The sequence below is a fragment of the Octopus sinensis genome, linkage group LG26 (assembly GCF_006345805.1).
Source record: "Octopus sinensis linkage group LG26, ASM634580v1, whole genome shotgun sequence".
Taxonomy (NCBI): Eukaryota; Metazoa; Mollusca; class Cephalopoda; order Octopoda; family Octopodidae; genus Octopus; species Octopus sinensis.
This window is the reverse complement of record NC_043022.1, coordinates 17,451,904-17,471,806: the sequence shown is the minus strand read 5'-3', so window position 1 is coordinate 17,471,806 and position 19,903 is coordinate 17,451,904. Positions and strand designations below refer to the sequence as shown.

General features: G+C 38.6%; 1 protein-coding gene across 5 annotated transcripts in view; it reads left to right on the top strand.

The window, feature by feature from the left end:
* The window catches only part of LOC115224720 (GRB10-interacting GYF protein 2), a 136,924-nt gene that overhangs the window by 44,201 nt on the left and 72,820 nt on the right, over positions 1 to 19,903 (top strand). For 3 of the 5 annotated variants that reach the window (XM_029795586.2, XM_029795587.2, XM_036513765.1), the window contains exons 4-7: positions 1,412 to 1,520; positions 8,253 to 8,352; positions 11,209 to 11,387; positions 15,643 to 15,705. In XM_029795586.2, coding sequence (XP_029651446.1) covers positions 1,412 to 1,520; positions 8,253 to 8,352; positions 11,209 to 11,387; positions 15,643 to 15,705 — 451 coding nt within the window. The remainder of the gene's footprint in view (positions 1 to 1,411; positions 1,521 to 8,252; positions 8,353 to 11,208; positions 11,388 to 15,642; positions 15,706 to 19,903) is intronic. The other 2 variants (XM_029795588.2, XM_029795589.2) reach the window with 2 other exon arrangements.

The following is a 19,903-nucleotide window of genomic DNA, read 5'->3' as shown; positions in this document are numbered from 1 at the left end:
ATAATTCTGAAATATTTGAACAGATGGAGCTTCAGGACATGAAATGCTGTTGCCAGGCTATCTTAGCCATATTTGGCAGTTTGAAACAATTGATTTTAATTTGACACCTACTAATAATATGCTAGAAGAATTTGTCAGAAAAAGATTACATGTAAAATTTGTGGTTCTATCCACAATGTGTGAAAGCATGTGGTCTTTTAGTCAGTGTATAGCACTCATGATTTCTAGATCAAGAGTTCGATTCCTGGGCTGGAAGTTCTGAAGCAAAACACTTCATTTCATGTTGTTCCAGTCCACTCTGTGATGGAATAGCCAGGGGAAATGTTAGCTTGTTTGCCTAGCCAGCAAGAAGGTGGCATCGTTCGAAAACAAGAACAATGCAAGGAAGTGCCTTGTGACACTTGATGTATAACAACATCTGATTGTCTGATCAATACCATGATCCATAGTGTGGGGAAGTGTCCTGCTATTGGGAAGATATGTGATATCTGTAAGAACCACCATTTTCAGTCTTCAAGGAAGAGTTTGAGGGAGTGCATGCAGAGTGACCACGAGTTGAGTAACTGTCTTCAACATTGAAGGCAGTGATGCTAATTCACTGACGTCCATTAAATTAAACAATGTTACATAATAGATGTAATTAGACATTGACAGTGGAATGTCTGGATGAAACTAAGGACTTCCAATCTGAAATCTTGTAATATCAGCTTCAAACAGTTTTGATAGTTCATTTTCAATCTGTTGAGAAAGTTTTGAACCATATTGTAGGATGAAAGTAGAAAATAGAGTTTTCATAGTTGTTGCTTAGTAATTTTAAAAGACAAAGAATTATTGGAGTTGGGTGTGTTTGAAATGTAAATGTATGTCGCTTATTTATCATTACGCAAACTGACTATAATGGGCATTGAAAGGGTTATAAAACTGAAACAAAATGTGGGTAAAGAACACTAAACCTGCATATTATGAATCAAGACAACCTCCTATGTATATATTTATCTGCCTGTAGCAAAATTATGGGAAATGTTAATGTCTTTATGAAAGCAGTTGAATCAAGATGTATGTGGTTGTCACTTTTTGATGTTTAGGGCAGTGAGTATGGTTGAGTTCATGGCTTTATAGTTGTCAAGTACAGACAGTGTGTTACAGAGGTGTAACAAATGAGACAGGTGAAATGTTTTCTCTCTCTCCAATTGTAAGAGCAACAGCAGGGTTCCCAACTGTTAAACACCAGCACGAGAGGTAAACTCTGTGGTGACGGAGAAAAATACTTCAAAATAATTGTGGTTTAGGCAGCTGCTTAAAAGGGAGTTGATTATGAAAAAAAACCCCAGAAAAACCTGAAACTATTTTATTCCCCAATTTTTAACTGGTGCATGATAACGACTAATGATCCTATGGCCTGTCTTTTCAGCGGCTTATGTCCCAGTCAGTGAACAGTTGTGCAGTTCTTCGATTGTCTGGGAGAGGAGGAAGCAGTGGAAGGGGAGGCAGAGGAGGAGGGGAACGAGGTCGAGGAAGAGGTAAGTGCTTGGCTTCATTGTATTTGTGTTGGAAATCATTAGCTTATACACACACACACATATATAAATTGGATTGTTTGGATGTCTAAATATGTGTAATAGTAAAATTTTTTGATTTTCTGCTTGGGAAAATGTTAAATTGCATTTTCCAGTTGCTTTCCTATAAATCTGAAGTTTCATTATGTAAAAATATCTTGCTATGGTTTAGGAAGAGGTGGAAATGTTGGCACTACCTTTTTTATTACTTTATCTCTAGGCAAGATATGCACTTTATGTGTTTCAATTAAATTCTATTATAATGGTAACATAAGACTGATTTCTTAAAGCAACCTTAACTTCTCTTTTTTTATTAACATATTAATGTGATACTTGGAATACAACTTAAGAAAAGGCTCTTAACCCCAAAATCGAATTACAGGTAAATGCAGAATCAACAAAATATAAAATTATTTAAATTTTTTTATTTCACTATCACCATGGAAAATGAGTCATTAGCTAATATTCAATTGGGTGTTCTATAACAAAATTTTCATATAGAAGAATTGTGCAAATTACTGGTAGAGGTAAAACAGAATGAAATACAGGAATTTATTTTTGAAGAAAACTAGAAGATGAAATACATACACCATCAGCTAAATGGAATTCATATGCAAACATAAATGCACAGAAACACACATAATATTGATTCACAATACAAATTAAAATTAAAAGTAAATAAATGATAAAAAGAAGATATATGTGAAAAGTATATAAATCAAATATATACAGCGTGTGATGGATAAATTGTCGCCATTTTATATTTTAAAATTTGTGCATGCGCAGTGTTTGTTTTTGATTTTGTCAACTACACAGTATAGTAGGGTCAGTTGGGTACTGTCATCAGCAGAAGTTGGAACTCTCTGAACTTTGCACAGGCCATTCTTATTCTAGCAGCTATGCTCTCAGAGCATCCACCCTTGCTACTGACTTGCTCACCTAGGTAACAGAAGTTATTAACAACTTCTAGTTTTTCTCCCTGGCATGTGACGGAAGCTGTTTTCTGCATATCTTCAGTGTCTATTGCCCCTATGCATCTGCCACACACAAAAAATATCTTCCCAATTAACCTTCCTTTGATATTGCTGCACCTTTTATGTGTCCAAAGCTTACACTGGGTACATCTTATGGGGTTTTTACCTGCACCTTTTCTACAGATTGAGCAAGGCCATCTACCTGAAGGGATTTGTGATTTGTCTGCCTTCCTACTTACTAAGATTTTGGTTTTTGCTAGATTGACTCTAAGGCTCTTCGATTCTAGACCTTGCTTCCACACCTGAAACTTCATCTCTAGTTCTGGTAGTGATTCAGCTAGTAGAGCAAGGTCATCGGTATAGAGGAGCTCCCAGTGGCATCCTGTCTTAAATTCGTCTGTTATTACCTGGAGGACTATAATGAATAAGAGGGGCTGAGGAATTATCTTTGGTGAACCTCTACTTCTACCCAGAATTCTTCATTATACTCGTTGCCCACTCTCACCTTACTGACAGCATCCCTGTACATGGCTTGTACAGCTTTCACTAACCACTCATCTGTCCCTAGTTTCCAAATTAACCACCAGAGAAGGGATTGGGGGACCCTGTCAAAGGCTTTCTCCATATCAACGTCAGCCAAGTACAGTGGTTTATCTTTGGCTATGTATTTCTCCTGCAGCTGTCTTACCAGAAATACAGCATTAGTGGTGCTTCTTCCTGGTACAAAACCAAATTGAATCTTGTCTAAACTAACTCTCTCCCTAATTAGTTGGGCTATAACCTTGAGTTGTTGAGTAACTGCCTCAACACCCAGTTATAGTGTTGTAAGAGCTGGGTCAGGCAGTTTTTACGTGGTCGAAAGCCATGCTGGGTATCACTCAGCAAGTCATTTTCTTCTAGGAATGCGATTAGTTTCCCTGTGACTATCTGGTTTATGACTTTGCTGATGTGTGAAATCAAGAGAGATAGGCCTGTAGCTTTTGGCATCTGCTCTGCTTCCTCCTTTATGGATTGGGCATATTATTCTCTCCTTCAGCTTGCTTGCTTGCCTGTCATTTGCAAGAAAGTTCTAGAAGAGAATCTGGAGGGGTTTTGCCAGGGCACGCGTGCACGATTTGAGGAGCATTGCTGGGAAACCATCAAGATCAGCAGTTGAGTTAGTGTCCATCTCATCGATGGCTAGTAGTATATCTTTGCTAATGTTGATGTATTCCATTGTAACTGCATCGCTGGTTATAGGCGAGGCGGCAAAGAAATCCACTGGTTTGTTCACTTGTCTGTTCCAACGGAGTGGTAAAGAGGCTTTTGGATTGGTCATTCAGTACCTCACTGATCCTGGTTGGACTCTATGTGAGGGTGCCATCCTTTTGGAAGAGGGGTCCTATCTTGCAGTGTACTGAGGCTGTTTCTTTCGTGTAATGAAAAGCCTTTGGGTTTGACTTAATGTTTTTTTATAACCCATGCTTCTTTGCTCTCTCCCCACATATGATTTTTGCAGGCTTTTTTTCAATCTCCATCAGTGTTGTTTCTGGGAGGGACCTTTTGCTATTTTGGGGATGTTGGTTGAGGCGATTTGCAACCTTCGTCCATCGTCTCATGAGGATCTTCCTCTCCCTTGGAATCTTGTTCCTGTTTGTTTTGGCCTTGTGCTCTGAGACAAATTTCTGGCATATGGCTTGCACAACAGACATGAAAAATTCTAGTTTCATTTCAATGTCTGGTGTGGAGAGACATTTTGGCCAGTACTCTCTGAGGATCTCTTTTTGGATCGATTTCCAGTCTGCTTTGTGGAAGTTCAGATTGGAGAGATTTCGGGTGCTTCCTTTAGGTTGTATGTCTCTGGTTACTTTCGGTCCAAACATAGACAGCTCTATTATGTTGTGATCCGAGACTAATGTCAGCGGCACTTTCACATCATGAACGATGTGCATATTGTTTGTGAAGCAGAGATCCAGAATGTTATTCGTCCTAGTTGGTCTGAGTACAGCTTGCTCCATGAATAGGGCATTGGTGAGGTTGAGCTGGGACTCTACCTGAATTAGTCATTCCTGAGAGTATGAGACCTTCGGGCCATTTGACGTTGGGGAAGTTGAAATCACCCATAAGAAATATGGTCATGTGGTGTTCCAGTTTCATGAGGATTACTTGAATTCTTGTGAGGCAATCTTTAAACTTGCCTATGTGGTTTGGAGCATCTGGTGGGCAATATCTATTGCATATGACTATATTATGTTGTCTTACATATACAATTAATGTATACAATTAGAGTGTGTGAGGTTGTCACGGATGTATACAGCAACTCCACCATGGCTCCTTTCCCTTCTGTCTGTTTGCAGTATGGCATAGTTTGGTACATGTATTTCTGCATCCTCTATATCAGGGTTGAGGTGAGTTTCTACGAGTGCTCTTCATAGGGCTAGATTGCATGCAGTAAGATCTCTCAGGAAAGAAATTTTGCTTTTATTATGATGCAACAGGCCCCCAAATATATATATATGCGTATATATATGTATATGTATATATACGTGTGTGTATATATATGTGTATCATCATTGTTTAACGTCCGTTTTCCATGCTAGCATGGGTTGGACGTATGACTGAGGGCTGGCGAACCAGATGGCTGCACCAGGCTTCAATCTTGATCTGGCAGAGTTTCTACAGCTGGATGCCCTTCCTAACGCCAACCACTCTGAGAGTATAGTGGGTGCTTTTACGTTCCACCGGCACAGGGCCAGTTGGGCAGCACTGGCAACAACCTCGCTCGAATCCTTTTTACACATGCCACCAGCACAGGTGCCAGTAAGGCGATGTTGGTAATGATCCCGCTCGAATGGTGTTTTTTACGTACCACTGGCACGGAGGCCAGATAGCCGCTCTGGCAACAATCATGCTCGGATGGTGCTCTTAATACCTTACTAGCATGGGGCTCCTCAAGTGCCAGTAGTGCGACGCTGGTAACAGTCACACTCGAATGGTGCCTTTTAAGTGCCACTGGCACAGAAGCCAGTTAGCCCCTCTGTCAATAATCACACTCGTATGGTGCTCTTTGTACCCCGCTAGCATGGACGCCAGTCATTGAATTGATTTTGATTTTTGATTTGTATATATATATATGTATATATATATATATACTCTTTTTACTCTTTTACTTGTTTCAGTCATTTGACTGTGGCCATGCTGGAGCACCGCCTTTAGTCGAGCAACTCGACCCCGTGACTTATTCTTTGTAAGCCCAGTACTTATTCTATCGGTCTCTTTTTGCCGAACCGCTAAGTGATGGGGACATAAACACACCAGCATCGGTTGTCAAGCAATGCTAGGGGGACAAACACAGACACACAAACACACACACACACACACATATATATATATATATATATATACATATATACGACAGGCTTCTTTCAGTTTCCGTCTACCAAATCCACTCACAAGGCATTGGTTGGCCCGGAGCTATAGCAGAAGACACTTGCCCAAGATGCCACGCAGTGGGACTGAACCCGGAACCATGTGGTTGGTTAGCAAGCTACTTACCACACAGCCACTCCTGCGCCTATATGTGTGTGTATATACATATGTGTATGTATATGTATGTATGTATATATGTGTATGTATATATATATATATATATGTATGTATATATTTATATCTATATATTGCTTCCCCTTTTATGGATTGGACACATTTATTCCCCCCCTTCAGCTTCCTTGCAGCCTGCCATTTGCAAGAAAGCTCTGGAAGAAAATCTGGAGGGGTTTTGCCAGGGCATGCTTACATGATTTGAGAAGGATTACTGGGAAACCATTGTGACCAGCAGTTGAGTGGGGTTGATACATTAACCGGAGATGATTTTTAAAATGAAAATATCTGAAATAAAATCGACTGCTCTCACAAATGAGAATCCTCAAAATGAACCCAATCATTTTCAAGCAGAAAAATAATCCATATACCTTGTCTGATATGTGATTGATCCCAGTGGGAGTCATAGAATGTGCAAGTGGGTGTGCAGGCACGTGTTTATGATGCTGTGTGTGTATCATCTGGCTAACGAAAATATTTGCATGACTTGAGCGCACACGTTGAAAAGTCTTTGGGAATCACTGTGTAAAAGTTTTGGAAACATTTGTTGAAATGGAACAGGAACTTTGGGAGAGAAATGCAATTGAACATAATTATAATTGTAATGAAATGCATACTGTATCGTGGTCGGAAAAATATGTATCTGTAACATCTGCTAATACAAATTGAGTGAGAGGGAAAGGAGATGAAATACTAATAATGAAGTAATGAGAGTAATAGCCATGAGTGAGAGGAAGAGAAAATAATGACAATGAGAAAGAGGAAACAAAGTGGCAGAGAGAGAGAAAGGAAGGGGTGATAGATGAATAATGAAGGAAGTGAAAAAGCTGAGGAATGGCGTTTGAGGTGTATGTGTGTGTGTGTGTAAAAGAAAGATATGTTTGCTTGCATGTATGTGTGTGTATGTACAATGGAAATGTGATGGTAATGTTCACTGCTGAAAATGTGTGAGTGTATGTGTGTACAAGAGAACCATGTGAAACTTTACAAAAGAAAAGATTAAAGAATAATCCAGAATCCTATTCCTGTACCGGATCGATCCCAAAATCTAATAAGACTGTGCCAGTCACAAGGCCAAATATCCAACATCTTAGCAAGCATCTTCTACTAAAACCCAGTTCCTTGTGAGTGTATTTGGTAGAAGGAAACTTGTGTGCAAGTCTATCGTGTGTTTGTGTGTATGAATGCTAACATTTCATATCTTTGCTTGTCACTGTTTGAGTGAAGCAGTGAGATGATGTTTACATTCCTTGTTGACATTAACTGTTTAGCATTCACATTATTCTGTCAAATGCATTGCTTATTTATTCACAATATTTTCATTTAATCACATATTATCTTGTAGCTTTGAGATTTCAATAATGTGATTCTTCATTTCTATAATGAGATTGTAGGGTAGGTGTGCTTGGCCAGATTTGGCAGATAAAACATTCAGGGCCCGGATATGGCTGGTTTAAATGCTAAAAGGTTAAGGCTTGTTTCTATACACTTTTGAAAACTTGTGAATTCAAATCTCTTACTTGAAAAACATCAACTAGTAAAGTTCTGCCTCAAATAAGTCTCTGTTGAACCTGGAACAAAATACATTAAACAAACAAATACTGGCACTGGAGTTGAGACTCAAGACTAAATGCCTCTGCAATTTTCTCCTGCATGTTTCTAAATGGTATTCATTAGTCTTATATATTTTCGTGTCAATCAACACTTTATTTACTGTTTTTTTTTTTATTTAACCGAAAAAAAACAGAAGTGAATTAAGGTCATGAATAGATATAACTGAAATGGCAAAAGAGCTGTTAATACAGGTTTCCAATATGCAAAAGATCAGAGTCTCAATGTGTTTTTTGTTGTTGTTCAGTTTCTAATAATGATTGACTTAGTATGTTATGTATTCATGAAATGTAATATGGCTAATTTCTCCAACATTGACAAGACTACTAGAATTGAAGGTGAGTTCTTTATTAAAATTAAACTCGATGATTTGAGGAGTTTATGTCACTCTTAAACTACTCTGTTTTATCCAATCTATTCCCCCTTATCTGTTCCCTATACATCCAAAACTTTGTACTTTGAAATGCAAGGAATTGATTGCCTTTTATGTCATTATTATTCCTTTTAATTGGATTTTTTTTTTATCCTGTAGGTCGTGGTCGAGCAGAGGGTTTTGGTCAAAGACTGTCATATGATGATGGTGAAACAAGTAGTTTTACCCGGAATAGAAGTCGAGAAAACTGGGATGATAGGTAAGGTTTGATCTACTTCATCTTAGTCTTTCTATTTCTCTTGTTAAACAAAGCATGGGAGGCATAAGAATGTTTTTAAAAAATATACATTTACTTCCAGTCCACTCTGTAAAGTGGCTGGCATTAGGAAGGGCATCCAGCTGTAGAAACCTTGACAAAACAGACATTTGATGCTTTTATTCAGCTCTCTGGCTTGCCAGCTCCTGTCAAACTGCAATTCATACTGGCATTGAAAATGGACGTTAAATGGTTGTGATGATGATTTAGAGAATGGAAAAGTTTTGTATCTGGAGTGGTTCACTTTCTATTCTCTCACTTGATATCAAAATATAATGTCATTCAAAAATTGAAACAAATTTAAGTTAAATCAGTTGGTCCAGCAATACATCTCAATTAATGAAAATATTTTGTGGAATATTAGACTACAGTTGTTTATGTCCTCCTATATTTATTACACTTACAGGTTTGTAATTCAAATAATACAAAATGCATCAGTTTTTTTTAAGTCATTTGTATGAATTTAGAAAAAGGTGCATAGCTCATCAAAGAAAAGTTGTATTTAAAAACAAATTGGCACAAATATTCTTGGGAATTCTTTTATCACACTTATTCAATGAATCCACAGTTAGCATCAATGGCTACTTCAATATGGAGTCAAAAGCATTGATATACCTGAATCAGATGATCTTTATCAATTTTGGATATAGTGCTGGTTATGGTAGACTTCAGACATTGTCTGGTGTTATGGGGGTGTTGATAAACCTCTTTGTTGACCATGTCCCATCTGGTGAGCTAAAAGGTTGTGTCTGGGAGAATTTGATCATAGAGATTGGCATGCATTCATGCTTGGGTTGTAGCTTTATGAGACTGTACAGAATCTTCTTGGAAAATGTAGTCTTCTCTTGCACACTCTGTCTATTCAGGGCCTCACAACTTGTTCCAATACCTCTGTGTAGATGATGGTATTGACTCTTAAGCCCAGTGAACACAAAGCGAGGAGGCATGACATTTCCCATGTTGCTGAGGACTCTCAGAACCATCTGGAACCTCATTCAGGTCTCAGCATAACCATCTGTCATCCATTTGGTTTGCCTTTGATGAGTTCTTCTCATCAAAGGAAAACCAAAGAATTCCAACCTCTTGGTGTTCTAACTTGTTTGGAAAGCACTCTGCTCAGATTGAACAATTCTCTCTTGTCACATCCGACATAAACTGACCTTTGCATCACATAGAACTTATACCAGATGTCGTCATGCACAACACTTCTGAAATTTTCAGGTCCTTTGCAATGGGTCGAATTAACTTTATGGAGTTTTTATTGATTATTTCTTGAGCATTTTGTACAAAGTTATGTGTTCTGAAGGAATTAGTACCCTTTGCATGCATTTTGCATTTAGCTGCTAATGTTGGATCCCTGTCAGCAGCTTCCAGCTCCTTTCGAACTTTGACAATGAAGGATCATGCAACTTTCAGGAAGTGAGCTATCTCTCTATCTCTATGCTACACTTTTTAAGACAATGCTGAGTCAACCTGATGCCTGACATTATCTGAAAAGTAAGCTAAAGAAAAACAAAGTTGGAAGAAAGTTAGAGCTCTTGAAAGAGGTGGCCTCAAACAAATCTTATGACACACCTTGCATATTGAATCCAACATTGTTTCCTATATATTTGCACCAATATATGTATTAATGTTTCGTGCTTGCTGTCATATGATCAAAATGTTTCTTCCCATATTTTGTTGAATTTGGCTTTATTTTGGTTTTTGTATCTTTTGGAAGAACTGTTACTCTGTAAGTACTGTACAGTATTTAATTTTGCCCACTTGGCAATATATTTGTGTTCATATAAACCATCAACTCTAACAAATGATAGTGTTTCTCAACCATTTTGTTTTACCTTTGGACCCCCTTTGATTCTTATTTTACTTGGGTGAACTTTCCTAGCCTATTATATTTTTAAAATTAAATATTAATTCGGAATTGTATAAAAATAATTATTAAAAATACTTTGTGTTTTGTGGAAGTATAACCAATTTATTGGAGATAAACTCTTCATCATCATCGTTTAGCATCTGCTTTCCATGCTAGCACGGGTTACATGGTTTGACTGGAACTGGTAAGCTAGAGAGCTGCACCAAGTTCCAGTCTTGTTTGTCATGGTTTCTTTGGGTGGATGCCCTTCCTAACATCAACAAAATCTAATCTTATATGGATCCCTAAGGGCCATATAGACCCTGGTTGAAAACCACTGAAATAAGCAATGAGTTAGCACATAACTTGTATTCTGGGTCTATATCCAGAATACTGACTGCTTTATTACATCCTTCAGTTCTGTCTGATATTAAGTCATCATTCAGTAAATAATGAAGAGAGTCAACTGATTATGTTTCTTGTAAAAACTGTTATTCAATCTCACTGAAAGGATTTATTTTATTTTTATGCATGCTCTTATGTTCTCTGTCTCAGGTGAATTTGGTGCAAATGTGGTCTCGTCCAAAACTGTAAACCACAAGTCACTGCTTTTCAGTTAGCAAACCATCATATTGTTCATTGAAATGGAATAACTTCTTTAATGTTTGTGTGCATGTGTGCTTTTATTTTCAACTGAAGACTTGATGTGATATTTCACCGCACCAAAATTTCTAATTAAAAAAAATTGAATTTTGACTTGGAAAAGAGAGAATTGTCATAACTTGTATCCTGAAGTAATGATTAAAGCTCTCATATAACTCGTGTGTCTATAAACTATTCAGTAAAATAATTTTTTTCATAAATAAATCTATATAGAACAAATTGTCATCTCATTTCTTACCATCTTTAATGATCAGTAATAGATAAATAATCTATAGAAAATGTAGTTTCCCTTTTTTTTCTCACAGACGGTATGAACGTAGTTATTCAGCTAGAAGCTTTGAGGACTCTGCCCATCCAGCTAAAGAATATTCCAGATCATTCAGCAATGAGAATTGGCGTGATAAAAAATCACTAGATGATGATGAAGGTGATTGGAGGAAAGCTTGCTCTCGAGAACGATGGGGTAAGTGTTGTTATGAAGATTGTGGATGGATATATATATATGTGTGTGTGTGTATTCAAGTAGTGAAGCTAATATTAATTACTAAATATTCAGTGCTGAAAAATATTAATCATAACTGCTAGTTTTCTTTCATCATGTTTTGGGTTATGTAATTCCTGCTTACCTCTCATAAATTGACATGTATTAGAGTATACAGTCTTCCAACTTAATAGGGTTAGGCATGGCTGTATGGTTAAGGAAGTTGCTTTGGGTTTTGATCTACAACACAGTATCATGAGGAAGTTTCCTCACCCATAGCCTAGGATCAAGCATAGCCTTGTGTCTGAAAGCTATGTGAAATACTGTTAGAAGTTCAGTTCTTGTCCTTGGGTGGTAGGCTTCATCAGTCACTTGATTCAACTGCACTGTTTCTTGGATACTATTAGCAGTGAATACTTTGTTTCAGGCATTTGAGCCAGGTCATAAAGTGTGAAGATAGTTTCTTCTCTTTCCATTGGCCTCAAGCTGTGACCGCTGCTCTTTGTCTTCTGAAGTCAGATCAGATATGGAGCTATATGTTGTTGCAGCAGCACATTGCTGTATTGACCATTTGTCAGTATACTCCTTGGTCCTCCTTGGCAACCTGTTGGGCAGAGTCTCAGTCAGATTCCATCTCCGAAATAATTCATCTGTCATGACCATGTGGAATGTGGTCAACCAACTCAAGTTGTCAACCCAGCCAGATCCCCAATGAAAAGAACATAGTAAGCGGGTTGGAAAATTGAATAACCTGGCCAAACAGTCTGAACTGGGGCCACCAAATTATACAAGTAACAGAATGCATCCCAGTTTCTGAGTTGTTGGTTGGATACGAAATTTGACCAGTGGTAAAGCCATAATCCTGTGAAGCGTTCTGATACCAAAGGAGTTCAGGCAGTTCTTGAGGTTCTCAGACAGTGTTCAAGTTTCACAACTATAGAGCAGGACAGGGAAGACCAAAGACCTAAACCTTTGTCCTTCTGCACAGATATCTTTTATAAGATATGTCTTAAAAAACCCCCCAAAAATAAAAACCACTTCCATGTCATTGTAACAATGTAAAAGGCAGAAGTATAAAATATATTGTGAAAATATTTAATTATAATATCTTCACACAGTGTGGCTATGTGGTAAGAAGTTACATGGTTTTTTGGTTCATTTGCACTGTATGGCACATCAAGTGTCTTGTACAATAGCCACAGGGCAGCCAAAAGCTTGTGAGTGGAGTTGTTTGATGAAGTTAAAAGAAGCCATTGTGTGTGTGTCTTGATTCCATGTGTCACTGTCATACAAATGGTGTTGGTCATTTCTAATTTTCTGCAACAACTTGTCAAACTGCAGGGAAATATTACCTTGCTTGGAAACAGATGATTTTGTGTCAACAGAAAGGGTACCCAGCCACAGAAATTGTATCCGATCCTTGCATGCATGGAAAAGTGGAAGTTAAAACATTGACGATGATGATGCATATATTCCTTTGTTTTATATCCCTTTTTCTATGCCAGCATGTGTTCAGCAAATGTAATTTATTATTATCAGGCATTGAGCTGGCAGAATCATTGGCACACTAGGCAAAATGCTCAGCAGCAATTCATCTCTCTTTATGTTCTGAGTTCAAATTCCGGCAAGTTAGACTTTGCTTCTCATCCTTTCAGTGTCGATAAAATAAGTAGCAGTTGAGCATTGGGGTTGATGCTGTAGACTTACCTCCTCCTCCTCTGAAACTGTTGGCCTTGTGCCAAAATCTGAAACCAATATTTATATTTATAAAGATATAGATTTCGTTTGACACTGTTCTTCAGATTGATATTCGTGTAAGTTTTCATTAATTGAAATGCTTTTATTTTGCATTGATTAGGATTAATTTTTCGTTTAACTATTAACCGTTTAGCATTCAGAATTTCCTGTCAAATATGATGCATATTGTTTGAAAATGATAGCACATCATCTTGTAACCTTGAGATTTCAATGATGTGATTGTTTATTTTCAGAATGACATTGTAGGGTGTGCATGAGAGACCAAATCCGGCCAGTTTGAACATGAAACCATGTAAAATATTTTGGCTGGATATGGTCAACTTAAATGCTAAAGGGTTAAACTAATTTCAGATAAAAGCTTGTATTGCATTAATCTAAATTTAACCCTTGATAGACGCTTTGATGGTGTTCTGTTCATGCTTTGACAATCTTTGCTTTCTTTTTAATTTTTAACATGGTGAATTGGTTACATTAATCTATTCCTGTGCTTGTGTGAGTTATCTCCTTAATTAGATTAAATAGAGCTAGAAATTAAGTACTTTTTTTTTCTAATTCTGCCTTTTTTCTTTAAAGTTACATGTTGATTAGTTTACATTCCAAAGTTTGTTTTATATCTTAATGCAAAACTCTGCCTCCAATTCCTGTTCTAAAAGCATTAAGAGAAAGCTTCTTATGCACTTGAAATTCTCATCCTTGAAGTCACTATACATAAACTTTGTTGATTCAGTATAAGATCCAGAAGAGTCAACATTAGCATGCCATTTTTCTCTTTATTTTGCCCTTTTTTTTGCAAGCTCAGCCATTTACATGAAATATTAAGTGTACTTGGCTATCACCCATTCATTTTACTTACATTTTTTCCATGCTAGCATAGGTTAGATGAATATGTTATTGGGACAGTGTTTTACTGCCAGTGCACTTTCTGTCATTAACCCTTACTTGTTCTTAAAATAAGGGATCCCTTATTCCACAAGCTCCTTGAAGTGTGGAACAAGCATGTATGTTGTTGATAGAAGAGATAACACAGCTTGCAGCAAGTAGCTTTTGTGTACATGCACACACACACACACACACACACACACACACACAGCAAGCTTCTTTTGGTTTTCATTCACTTACAAGGCTTTGGTCAGCTCAGGACTATAGTAAAAGATGCTTGCCACTTTCCTAAGGTTCTCCATAGTGGAACTGAACTTGAAACCATGTTATTGGGAAGTGAACTTCATAACACAACTATGCTTGTGCTTCCATCAACATTGGGTTCAAATCTTGCTAGGTGCCCTTTTGATTTATAACCAATACACTTTTTCACATCTTTTGTCTTTCCTCCTTCTCTTCACCTCATTTTCACCTTTTTCTCTTTCCGTTCCTCTCCTCCTCTCTTTCATCTGTTCCTTTCTTTCAATTTTCCCCCTCTCTCCTCATGCTCTACTCCCCTCCCTCATATCCAATTCTTCCTTCCTTATCTCTTTATTTTTCTCCTTTTTGTCTTTTACATTTTCTCGTCATTTGAAGTCTGCTCTCCACGCTGGCATGGGTGAGTTGGTTTGACTGGAGCTGATGAGCCAGAGAGCTGCATCAGCTTCCAGTCTGATATGGCATGGTTTCTACAGCTGGATGCTCTTTCTAATGCTAACCACTTCAGAAGTGTAATGAGTACTTTTATGTGCCATCAGTACAGGTCCCATTTACATGACACTGGCACACAACCATGACTATGATTCACAGGTGGTGGCAATGATTACAATGCATGGGTACCATTTCCATGGCACTGGCAACGACCACGACTCAAGTGCCATTTATGTTGCACCATCAACAACCCCGATTCCCAGGTATCATTTGACATGGCACTGTTGATGACCATGGCTATGATGTATGGATACCACTTACATGGCACCAGCAGCAACCATCTTGATTCACAAGTGCAATTTACATGGCGCCATCAACAACCCTAACTACGATGTATGGGTGTCATTTACATGACACCAGCAGCGAATGACCATGACTTTGATTTATGGGTACCTCTTACATGGCACTGGCATCGACCATGACTTCGATTCATTGTTTATCCTTCAGTTTTCACCATTTCTACTCCTATCCTATTTCTATTACATTTCATTGCTGTTATGCAGAAGTGTCACACTTCCAAAATGTTGCTTTTTCAGAAAACAAAAAAATAGTTATATCAATATACCATTCCATAGCAAAACCGTTGTACTCCACTTTGACAATTTTTGATATCTTGGCATCTGAAGCAGCTGGAGATAGGAGAGTTTGACCAAAAGAACTGGATATACAACAGTTTAACATTATAGCAATGATTTATTTCCCCCTCCCTCTCTCTCTTGCCCCTCAGACTCTCTTTTTTCTTTGTGCTATTCTGACTCTTCATCATTCTGCAATCCTCCTTTCCTGCCACATGTTCATCTATGTCTTAGAATGTTTAAATCTATGTTATCTTTCTTGTTTGAAAAATCAGTCATGCCTTTGGTTACTGAAGAAGACGATGATGGAGATTGGAGGAAGATGGGTCCACGTTGGGGTAAGTTATAGGCAAAGGGTTAAAGTATATTTATTATGAAATAAATATTAGTAGTAGATCGTATTAATGCTCTAAATGTTTTTCTCAACTTTTATTTTTTATTTCATAAAATTTGTGCTCCACGATACAAACAAACAAAAAAACACTCGGCATTTATAAAGTGTTCCCACTGTGTACTGCTTTAAGCTCTATCTCCACATATCTATAGCCAGAATTTTGTTTCTTATCTCCACAGAGTCCCTACCTCTATAAAGTATCTATTTACATTAGCTGGGGATGCAATGCTATGTTTTTAAGGGGATGTTTAACATTGGTGTATTTAGCAATGGGCCTAAAAACTCAACAAACTGTGCCTTTCAGTATTTAGGGAACAAAATTTACTGAAACCCTTCAAAACATTTAACTTTGGACAACATTATTTTTGTTATTGAATCATTAAAAAAATTTACAATTCCTATTGTAATTTAATTCTTTTTGTGTGTTGGCATGAGATAACTAGCTTCATAAAGCATCTTTAGGCTTTGTTACCACAGTTTGAGCAACTCCCGTCCCACTAACTATTTAACTGTATTTCCCAACTGTTTTTATATTATTTGTTTTATTTAACACTGATATGGTTTTCATGGTAAGTGAAATTTGTGTTATTTCATGTTGTTCTTCTGATCTGTATCTGCTTAGAAATTCCAGAAACAAAACCAGAGTCTCTCTTATTTCACACAGATTATTTTCATTTCAACTTCTCACTTTGTTTACTATTTTTTGAAGTTTTGAGAAACCATAAACTATTCACTTTGGTGTTTTTATCTTATCAAACCTAACTACATAATTTTAAAATTCAATTTGTTATTTTGGTTTTGATATTTAAAAAATTTTCTGAATTTTATAATTCTTTATGTCTTGTCGATCAAGACCAGTGAGAACAGTCAGAATCAAAATCAAAATGAAAATCAAACCAAATCAAATCAGATATCAGAAAGCAGAACCAAAATTGAGGCCGATCAACATCAGTGGAAGTTGCAGCTGTGGTTAAGCGAACCATCCGATCGTCGTGTCCGCTGCCAGCCTCGCCTGGCCCCCATGCCGGTGGCACGTGAAAGCACCATCCGTTCATGGCCGTTTGCCAGCTCCGTCTGGCACCTGTGCGGGTGGCATGTAAAAAGCACCCACTACACTCACGGAGTGGTTGGCGTTAGGAAGGGCATCCAGCCGTAGAAACACTGCCAGATCTGACTGGGCCTGATGCGGCCTTCCGGCTTCACAGACCCCAGTTGAACCGTCCAACCCATGCTAGCATGGAAAACGGACGCTAAATGATGATGATGATGATGATCACAGTGAAATAGTTATGTATTTTTGGATATGTCTTATTTTATTTAAATGTTAAAAATATTTTTGAAGTAGAATGTTTTTTGCTCCTGGTGTACTTATGATGTGAAGTAAGAAGCAAATTTTCCATGTGTAACTGTTACATTTAACATCATTGGAGAAGAAGGGCTGGTACCAACATTAACATTCAGTCATAAAATCCTGAACTGAAATAGCAGGCCAACTAAATAAAAATGTAAAACCATGCTATAAGTTAACATAGAACTCACTGGTACCATGTATATTGGAATTTGAGATGTGCAGAAGGCTCTTGTATTGCATGTTTTTCTCTTTTCTAGCATGGAGAAGTAGACAAAAAAACTAAGGAATAAGTTCTGTCCTTGGAGTTATTAGATAATTGTAATCCATTTGTTGGCAATTAACTTGGTTATTAAAGTGATTAGTCCTTATCAATAAGTATCTTTCTTTCTATATTATAATGGAGAAAGCTGCTTGTTAATTAGTTATGTAACAGTTACTAAAAGGAAGCAATTATTAAAGGTTTGACCATCTGGAAATGTTTTTATAAATTCATGTTCCAAGAAATTTCCTATAATTTCGATTTCTGATGTTTGTTGAGTTTATGAACTCCAATTTTACACAAATTTAAATATTCAATGCATTCACTGCAGAGTATTCTGTTTTCATCCGCAAAGCCCCTCACTCTCTATTTCACTGTTTTCGTTTCAAGTTTTAATTCACTATTTGGAAAACCCATTGTTTATTTTGTATATGTAATATAAAGACATTATTTATTGAATGAAAATTTTTTTTAATCATCATTTAATGTCCATTTTCCATGCTGGTATGGGTTGGATGATTCGACTAGGGATCTGGGAAGTGAGGAGGCTACACCAGGCTCCAATCCGACCTGGCAGTGTTTTCTACAGTTGGATGCCCTTCCTAATGCCAACCACTCAGAGTGTAGTGGGTGCTTTTTACGTGCCACCAGCATAGGGGCTAGAAGGGGCTGGCAGTGACCGTGTTTGGATGGTATTTTTACATGTCACCGGCATGGGAGCCAGTCAAAGCAGCGCTAACATTGGCCATATTCGGATGGTGCTTTGTATTATTTTTGTAAAAACAAAAACTGATTTTGTTTTTATAGCTATTTGGAATGCCTTAAAGCCTTACAAATAATATTTGGATCGATTTTGGCCATTTTAAAAAACTTTGGAGGAGCCTTTTTGGTAAAAAAAAACCCCCAGCAAAAAACAATATTGTAACACTCACATGTATTGATGTTTTTTTCAATATTTTTCTCTAATTAAACACATTTTATGGAATGATGACACCAATGTAACACACACGTTGTCCATTGGTGGAATATAAGCAACAAAAAAATTGCAATCTAAATTTTTACCCTCACCTCAATAATGCGAGGTGCACTGACATCATTATTAAACTGGCCGACAAGGGTGGAGGTGTGGTGGTATGGTGCATGGACCTCTACAAGGCCGAAGCTCTTCGCCAACTCCATGACACCTCCCTCTCCTGCCCTGTGCCCTCTGACCCCGCGCCCAGCTACCAACTGACGGTCTCCTCTACCATCCATGACCTCATCTCGTCCTCCTGTCTCCCCCACACTGCATCCAACCTCATTGTCCAAACCCCCCGCATCCCCACCATTTACTTCCTCCCCAAAATCCACAAACCCAACAACCCGGGCCGCCCCATTGCCTCCACCTGTAACTGCCCCACCTAGCTTATCTCCAAATATTTCGACCGTGTCCTTGCCCCCTTGTGGCTTCTCTTCCTTCTCACATCCATGACACCAACCATGCTCTTCATCTATTCAACTCTTTCTCCTTCCCTCCTGGCTCCTCCAAACTTCTCTTTACACTGGACATCCAGGGCCTCTACACTGTGATCCCTCACCACGAGGGGCTGTGTGCACTGAAACACTTCCTGGACCTCCGACCCAATCCCCAACCTGACACCTCCACACTCGTTCGTCTGGCCGAACTTGTCCTCTCACTCAACCGCTTCTCATTCGCGGGCAAGTTCTACCAGCAGGTCTTGGGAGTGGCCATGGGAACGAGAATGGGCCCCAACTATGCGAACCTGTTCGTTGGCTATGTTGAGGCCCAAATATTCTCTAGTTTCACTGGTCCCACTCCCAAACTATATGGCCATTATATTGATGACTGTATTGGTGCCACCTCACACTCCCGTGAACATCTAGACTCCTTCCTCTCTTTCATCAAATCTTTCCATCTTGCCCTCCACTTCTCCTGCACTATCTCTGACACCTCTGTCTCCTTTCTTCACATTTCGGTCAGCATTCATCACTCCACTCTTACCACCTCCATCCACTACAAACACAGACTCACAGTCATACCTAAACTTCTCCTCCTCCCACCCCAAACACACCAAGCTTTCCATTCCCTATTCCCAATTCCTCCGTCTACGCAGTCTCTAGTGGCGACCATGACTTTGAGACTCAGTTTCAGCTCATAGCTCGCCACTTCATCCTACGTGGATATCCCCTCACCACTATCGATACCACCCTTGCCAGAGCATGTTCTGTGGACCGTGCATCTGCTCTCTTCCCCCGAACCCGCCCTGCAATCTCCTGCCTCTCTTTTCCCCTCACCTACCACCCCACCACCCTACATCTTCAACGCACTGTTCTCCGACCTTTCCGGCATCTCCAGTCCGACCTGACCACTTCACACATCTTCCCTAACCAACCCCTCCCCTCCTTCAAATGAGCCCACAACCTACGAGACCTCTTGGTCCACAGCTTCTTCCCCAAACCTACCTCCCAACCCGGCTCATTCCCCTGCTCCCGCCCATGCTGCTGCACTTGCCCTTACTTCTCCAACACCAC